The sequence below is a fragment of the Trachemys scripta genome, chromosome 3 (genome assembly GCF_013100865.1).
Source record: "Trachemys scripta elegans isolate TJP31775 chromosome 3, CAS_Tse_1.0, whole genome shotgun sequence".
Taxonomy (NCBI): Eukaryota; Metazoa; Chordata; order Testudines; family Emydidae; genus Trachemys; species Trachemys scripta.
In genome coordinates, this window is record NC_048300.1 from 187,981,425 (window position 1) to 187,990,191 (window position 8,767).

Genomic DNA, 8,767 nt, shown 5'->3' on the forward strand with positions numbered 1-8,767 from the left:
CCCCCCCCCCCCCCCCCCCCCCCCGAGCGCTGCTTTACCGCTATATCCGAATTGGTGTTATATCGGGTCGCGTTATATCGGGGTAGAGGTGTATATGCAAAAGAATTCCTCAGTGACTTAGCAGAGTAAAGCTGAGCAATATACAAAAAAACTGAACTCCGAGTGCGTTTAGCTGAGACTTTTCAGAAGTGATTATTTTGAGGGTGTCAGTGGTTGGGCTGCTCAATTTGAGATGCCTTAAAGGGACCTGATATTTAGAGGGTAGGTGCTCAGTGCTACCTGAAAGTTAGGCCTCGTTAACAGCTCTGAAATTGGACGTTTTCATATTGACGCACCCCAAATTGCTCATCACACTCAAACCTCGTCCATTATGTTTAAATTTTCTCTCCGGTTGAATCCTTAATTACGAAGGTTTTAATTTGTAGCTCTCAAATGTGGACAAGATTCATATCCAGTTTGCAGACAAACTGAGGCAGAGTTTAAATGACTACAAAAAGTTACAGCCAGTTACTGGCAGGTCTGGGAATAGAAACAATCTCAGGAATACTAGCCTTGTGAGTACTCTACAGTCCCTGCTATGCTAGTCTTTGCTTTTCTTTTACAAGGCTTTTTATTCATAAAATTGACTAAAACTCTAGGGCTACCACTAATGCATAAATCTATTCATGATATAAAAATAACTCAGAGATGAGTAAGGAAAATACACCTAAAAGGAACATACTCAATTTAAAAGTCATACTTTGTGGACAAGGAACCTCAAGCCTCATAAGAACAACTAGGCTCCTGAAATGGATAATTTTCCTGCAGCTACTCATGATGTTTTACTTTCTGCATTTCTCACCAAAATCAGTTAAGTCGGTTTCAGTTTAATTTTAACTACTGCAATATTTAGGTTACAAACGTTATGGGAGAACGCATTAGTGGTTTAGAAGCTTTCCTGTTGACCTTAAACTCTCTAAAAGCTGCATGGTTTCGTTTCTAAAAAACAGTCTAAAACTTGGGCTGAATATAAATTGACAACATTCCTCTCATCACCCAGCAGTCTTTAATGAGGAGTTGCCACAAATCCAATGTCTAACAAAGTAAGCCAAAGTAATTAGAGATAAGATGAGCGGACTGGTGTGTAAGACACAAACTTTGTGGTGTTCTTATTTCTTATGTAGTTAAAACTGAATCTCAATGTCCTAGACAAGTAGAAGCCCCTCAAAGTCTATGTTTTTGCACTTTGAAAGGAAGCATGCTATGACTATTCCAATTGTGGGGTTTTTGTGTGGCTTAAGATTTAAAAAAAGAAACAACCCCTCCTCCCACCCCCCATGGTCCTCAATTTCTCTGTTGTTCACAGGTGTCAACACTTCAGTTTCCAGCTTTGCTGCCTCTCATAGACCAAATGTGTACAACGGCACGATCGACCCAACAGACGTTTACAATGAAACCTCAGATAATGAGACGGATGGTGTCAACGTGACCATCTCAAACTCCAGGGCTACCAATCACCAGCAAAATTTTTACCACCAACATAGCCAGTCAGTTCCGAAACTGCAGCCAGCATTGGAGATGACAAGTGGTGAAAAATCGAGCATCCCCTACGTGCCCCCCAAGAGAGGACCGCCACGCCAGAACGCCCACAAGCATTTTGATATAAACGAACACTTACCGTGGATGATCGTCCTGTTCCTGCTGCTAGTTCTCGTGGTTATAGTTGTGTGCAGCATTCGGAAAAGCTCACGGACTCTGAAGAAGGGTCCTCGGCAAGATCCCAGTGCCATTGTGGAAAAGGCTGCTCTGAAAAAATCCGTTACTCCAACCCAGAACAGAGAGAAGTGGATCTACTACTGCAATGGGCATGGTGAGTAATAGCAACCGAGAAATTAACTGCAGGTGGAATGCAGCAGTTATACAGGGAATAAATTGTGTCCCTTGCTTTCTCCATTAATTACCTGCAGAACTCCTCAAGGCATCTTCCATGTTAAAAATGTTGGTTGCAGATGCCATTGATCTGCAACCATCATGTTTAGTGAGTCAGTCATAAGTTTCTACCCTACTGTGTCCATCAACAGCAAGCCGAATCTTCACATTCCTGATCCTCACTAAATATTCCTCCATAGGTTACACATTTCCCTCCGGCTTCTTCTCCCTCTTTTGTCTGCTTCCCTTCCATTTTCTCCACTCGCTCTTCTGTTTCTCTAGAAATGGAGGTAGAGGAAACGTCTTCTGTGTCACTCATCCTTTGACCGCTTCTGAGTATGGCTTCCTGACTTGCTTTACAGAAGCAGCTGCCTCCTTCTCCAACTCACCTGGTACGGCATTGAAGTCGGGAGAGGTTTCCTAAATTGCTTGGCTGCCTAAACCGCGGCAATAGGAGCATGAGGGATTTTGCTGCCTGTCTTGATCTATCACCTCCCCTCCCTCTGTATACGGGCGGAGAAGGAATATAGGATCTCGAAGGCAGGGAAGCAGCCTCATAGGCTATGACAGCTACTTTCCTGCCTTTGAGATCCTATATTTAGAGCCCTGCACAGATTCAAAATTTGTATCTACATCCGATCTGCGGATTTGCAGGACTCCACTCATGTGCTTGTATTCAAATGCTAGAAGTTTAAATACTAAGATGAGTGAATTTGAGTGCCTGGTATTAAATGAAGATATTGATATAACAGGCATCACAGAAACGTGGTGGAATGAGCTGGGGACAGGCCGAGCATGCTGGGAGGGAAGAGGGGGACTGTAGCTCACTCAGCCCCTGTCCCCTTCAGGTCCCGTTAAATACAGCCACCATTATGTTACTTGAAATCAGACAGCTAAATGGCTGATAGAGGGGAAGGGAGCAGATATATTCTTTATTTGTAACACCATCACTCTATTCATAAATTTTGCCAGTGTTAAATGCCCCATCACTTTTGATCATCTGTTGTGCCTGGGAAGAAGCATCAGTTATTCTACTAAAGGCCTGGTAAAAGAGAAGGTTAATAATGAAACTATAGAAACTCTCAGATGGACTAGGACTGAAAAATAACTTTTCCAAGTTCACATACCCAAATCTGATATGTGGAAAGGATTGGTTATCTGGCCAGTTTTTTTTTGTTTTTGGTTTTTTTTTTTTTTTGGATCCAGTATAAGGTTTTTCTAAAACTAATTCGTGATTGTCTGTCCCTCAATGACCAGCTGCTGATCTGCCATTAAAACACCAGAAGCTGAAAAGTAGCCGCCTATCTCTCCTTATTTTATTTGGTATTTCAAGAGTAACAGCAGGTGCATCCCATGTTGCATCTTGTAGGGAAGCATAGACAGTATTTTAGGAGGAGTGCATGAGGTGAGGCCCAAGTGACAATGATAAATGCCTTCACTGGCACCTCAAAGTAACAAGCCAGAGGTATGGGTCTTCCATTTCTTGTAAACAGCACTGAGTGGCAGAAGAGTGAGGTAGAGAGCTTTTGTTGTCCTTTTCAGCCTCAGGATGGGCATGACAGTAGATCACTGCACCTCAAGGTTAGGTAAGGTTAAAGTCTGTCTGGCTAACAATTGCTTTTCACTAATTTATAAACCTAGGTTGTCCCAGACAATAAGATTGTTTTAATAATCTGAATTGTGTTGAGCATTGTGATGGTCTAAGTCTTGTGTAGCTATGTTGTGTTATACAAAGCTACAATTTTGTTTTGTAAAATTCAGTGCAGAACTTGACATTTGCAAGATCTGGACCACACAAGATATGCGTCACTTCTCTATTTTTGTTGAGGGTTTTGCAAGCTATGCAGTTTTTGGAGTGGTGGATGATGGGGATTAATGTACTTGCAAAGAAAGATTAAAGGAATATTGTGGGGAAAAAATCAAAATAGATCAATATCTAGACTGCACCAAGAGAGTCTAGATACTATATACACAGTCTTTAGCGGCAGATCTTAAAACCAGTTATACAAAGTTAAATCCAATTCTCTGCACAAGGGAAGAAAGATTGCCTTCTGATTATGGAACAAGACAGACATAGGAGCCCGGGTTCTGTTTCCTGTCTGATCTTGGGCCAACTGCTTAATCATGCCTCAGTTTGTTTAACTATAGCGCTTCCGCACCTCACAGGAGTATTGAGACTTTGGTGCTATGGAGAAACTGCCATAGTAGGTTTTATAAATAAGGATAAATTAGATCTGCAACACTCCAACTCAGGGGCTTCATTAAAATGGTAAGAAAAGAGTTGTATAAGATTCAGTAGCTCCGTTAGCAGCTGTCTTTTTAAAAATCCTTTAATCCAATTACTGCAGGGTGCTTTTTCCAGCACTTAGACAATGAAGTGTTCTTTAAAGTCTCTATCCTTACAAGTCCCTTCAGAGTTAAATACTCTCCATTTTAGGGAACAGATACAAGGAGACAAGCAGATGGTTTTGTTTGCCCAAGGCCTGGCAGCTGGTTAGTATCCGAGCGAGGCCTAGAAAGAACTCTGCTATTCCCGGCTCCCGGTTCTGTGCTCAGATCGTTAGATCAGTGTTTCCCAACTTTTTACTAAGGTGACACTCCAACTGCATTTTGTGTGTTTTTGCAACCCACAATTATATGTATGCTCTGTCCACCCCGGCATCGCAACCCTAATCCTGGCCTGGTGCGGAGGGGGAGGCCCTTGGAGGGAGGGGATTGGAAAGTTAGCCCACCCCACAGCACTAGCTCGGGTCCCAGAAGCCTGGGCCTGGGCTCTCCACTCTGGGTCTCGTGACCAGCCACACAAGGTTGCAGTGCCACTCAGGTTTGGCCCAGCTGCCCCACAGTCATAACAGTGTGTGATCTGGTATATTGGTATTCCATATTTTTAATTACTATCTCATGTGAACCACTATCAAGTATAAATGTTTTCTTAATTGCCAGCCCTGCAAACTCAAGCTGGAATCAGAAAGTTGAGCTGGGTTCTTCCTGGTGTAGTACAAACCAGGAATAACGTTTCTGTAGTTCAGACTTGGATAGAGTTTCCTTTGATATAGTGAGCCAGACCAGCATCCTGCTTGCTTGTTCATCGCTGTGCTGGCTTGACGGTGCTTTGGTGTAAAATCTGTTCCCCATGTAAGCAGGCTGGAAAGGGATCCGATCTGAGTAAGTGCCTTTTCTCCGTAGTTGCCTAATCAGATCACACCTGTGCTTTAAACTTTCCTTTCTTGTATCACTCTTCAAAATGTTGATAAATATAACTGCTATTGTCAGTGCATGTCAACATGCCTAATTAAAAGTGCACTTTGCACAGGGATTCTTTTACCATTGTAGATTTGTCATTGGCTTTTAAAAGTCAAATATTCTGCACTAGGTAAAATCAGGGCATATTATGCCTTTTTTGCCATCAAAGTAAAATTGCTTTTATTGTCTCTTCAAAATACACTCTTCTTCCTGAGTCTGAAAGTATTCTGTGAAAGGGGAAATCATTCCGATCCCTTAGACTTGGGCCTGGGTTTAACAGAGAGGCAGCAAGTGCATAAACTCAATCCAGCAATAGATTTTGCTGTATACATCCCCACAGGCTTATGTGATGCCTTACCAGGATGACACAGGTACAGGCCCTGCTTGGAGGAGCTTAGTCCAGAAACAAATGTAAAATTCAGGTAACAGTATATTAAGAGGACTAATTAGGTTGCTATTGGAAACGCTACTATGAATAGTTAGCATCTTAGCTGTAAACATTAGTCATTCATACTAATGCTTTGGTTTCAAGCCATGCTAGTGTGACACTTGTCACTGAGCTTACCCGACAGGTTGGTCATCTGAATTAATAGAATTACAAGGCTCAATTCTGGCTGTTGACTCAGTCACATTGATTTCTGTGGCTACTCATGTGAATAAGTGGGATTTGGCCACTGAACAAGTGCCAGTGCACATATTTAAAGCTGTAATCTTTTCTTGCAGTTACCATACGTTTTGTTGGTGGGGTATTAAAGGGACCCAATGAATCACAAACTGTATGGGAGGTATCTGGATTTTTTTTTTTTTTTTTTTTTTTTTGAGTGACCTGATAGTCTCATGTACAAGAGCGAGGTTATACTCTTCAGAGAGCTGCTGACAGACAGTCTGGAGCACCTCACTAAAGGGCATAGACACACATGGCAAAATATAGCCCTTGAAGTTATGTCTGTGAAGGAACAGCCTTCGTGGATACATGTAAATCTCAATGTGTCTCTGGCAGGCAGTATCTGAGAATGGGGATTAATGCCAAAATAGACGAGAGAAATGGAGAGCTGCTTTGAAAGCAGTTGCTACTCTGGCAACTGCAACTTAATGATCTGCAGATGTCTCTCTGGTCTGCTAAGCTTTGGCTGTCTTTCTTTAAACTAGATGAGTAATGAAATCCTAGCTCTATGAAATCCTGGGTTCTCTACATTCTGGTTCTCCTACTTGTGCTTTAGCTCAGTGGGTCTCAACCTTTTTTAATGGTGGCCCCTTTCACATCACAAGCCTCCGAGTGCAACCCCCTCCCCTATAAATTAAACACACTTTTTAATATATTTAACACCATTATAAATGCTGGAGGCAAATGGGGTTTGGGGTGGAGGTTGACCGCTCATGGACCCTCTTCCTCCCCCCCCCCCCCGTAATGACCTCGCGACCCCCTGAAGGGTCCCGACCCCCAGTTTGCTTTAGCTGAAGTGTCCCTTGACTTGTGCTTGTAAAATTTTTCATTTCCTGCTTGGATAGTAATGCCTGGCTCGTGGTCATTGAAAGTACCTCAACCTTGCACTAACCATGCAGGAATTTGTACTCTTGTTTCCATTTTAGGAAATTGGACTTTGCCTATTTATAGAGGCACCTCTTCAGCTGTAAATGCGGTGCATCAAGAGAACATCCCTCAGTCTTCACCTGACACTAGTGGTGTGTCCGTACTGCCGTTGGAACATCTCCCCCAGCCGGAGTGGTAGACACACGCTAGCTTTGTGTGAGCTAGCGTGCTAAAGATAGCAGTGTGTAGGTCGCCGCACAGGCTAGCTGCCCAAGTACAAGTCTGCCAAACCCCTCCCCTCGTCCCCTCTTCCTCACGTCCATCCATACTTAGCTGGCTAATCTATACCATAACATCCACATTGCTATTTTTAGCATGGTAGTTTAGGCATGTGTCTACCTGGGCTGGGGGGCACGCTTCCATCAGCAGGGTAGACATACCGTAGGTGTCTGGCATCTCAGCAGTTATATAGCAAGCAGTACAGCCTCTTGTCTCTTGGGTAATCTTACACCACTTGCTAGCAGTTATCCTTTACTCTGTTCCTTGGCCTCATTTCCTTAATTAACCCTACACTATAGTCTAAACACAGATCCCTTGGATCTTACCAGATGTGTGCCAGATACAGTGGTCAGTCGCTCTGCTTTTATTATGCTTTCCTCCCCATGACTGTTAAAATTTCAATCTCTTCAGGGCAGGGAAGAAGTCAGTTCAGTGCCATAAGTGTGTGTGTGTTTTTGTGGGAATACTCTTGTACACATTTTACCAGTAAACCTCCTACATCAACAGGGTTGACTTTGAAAAGGTTAGTTTGAAACAGTGGACGACATTTAATGTTGAAACGAGGAAAACAAAAGGTCCTCTTTCCATCTTCTACCTTGTGGCCCAAGTTACATGAAGGTTTCTAGCAGCCTGCTAGCTTACTGGGGGAGGAATAGTGATATGGAACTTGGAAACACAGAAACAAGCAAGTATGTGTTTCATGCATCCAAATAATATCAGTGCAGCTGCACTGTCATGTTCTTGACCTTAAAACACTTCTGTTGTCTGTTGCATTAGGGCATGAGTTTTTGCATTATTTGCTAACTTTCCATACAGACTACGCTAAATCCACCTTTACGTGAATGGCTGAAGAATAATATAACCATAGATGGAGTTGCCCTTTGAAAGTATAGCTGTCGTTTACAAAATGGCAGTCTCCTTTCCTTCCTTAGTGGACTAAATAGCTGGATATGTAACCTCCTTCCAAACTGGTTCCTTAATGATGTGGTTTATGTATATTTTAGGGCAATCCTGAATTCAGGAGCACAGTATCTAGTTAAATTGGATGTGGATGGGCTGTATTTAAAGGTGGGGAGGGATCTCTTTTTTTTTCTTAAATGTAAATTTACTGAATACCACATCCATACGCTTAAGCTTTCCTTTGCCACATCCATTGCTTGAACTGCATAGCCTCTAAATGCTGAAGGGAACATACAGGAGTTGCTTCTTAGTTTTCCTCTGGGATTCAAACGAGGAAAGTGCAAACAGAAGAAAAAAGTTGGCAGTTTTCTTTGGAGTAAGATTAAACATAATCAGGAAGACATGGGGTTGATTCCATATGTCATGGAATCCTTGTTCTCCAGCACTGTTATATTGGCATGTCTCAAGACTGGTTCTTAGTTACTTACCAGGTCCTGCTGTGCAACACATCTGTCTGTACTGCAGTATGTGCAGATCCCTTTGCCACTGAGCACTGACAGATTCTTTTAATCATCTGGTTTCAGAAGGAACAGCCCCAAGTTTTGGCTGACAATGGGGTGACTTAACATGGTCAGCATCCATGTATTGTATGCTTAGTTTTCAGAGTAGCAGCCGTGTTAGTCTGTATCCGCAAAAAGAACAGGAGTACTTGTGGCACCTTAGAGACTAACAAATTTATTAGAGCATAAGCTTTCGTGGACTACAGCCCACTTCTTCGGATGCATATGCAGAAGTGGGCTGTAGTCCACGAAAGCTTATGCTCTAATAAATTTGTTAGTCTCTAAGGTGCCACAAGTACTCCTGTTCTTTTTGCGGATACAGACTAACACGGCTGCTACTCTGAAA

At 42.7% G+C, this 8,767-nt stretch overlaps 1 protein-coding gene across 1 annotated transcript in view; it reads left to right on the top strand.

Moving 5' to 3' along the window:
* TNFRSF21 (TNF receptor superfamily member 21) overlaps positions 1-8,767 on the top strand; it is a 67,037-nt gene that overhangs the window by 21,132 nt on the left and 37,138 nt on the right. Inside the window, exon 3 of the mRNA XM_034766626.1 lies at positions 1,346-1,849. Coding sequence (XP_034622517.1) covers positions 1,346-1,849 — 504 coding nt within the window. The remainder of the gene's footprint in view (positions 1-1,345; positions 1,850-8,767) is intronic.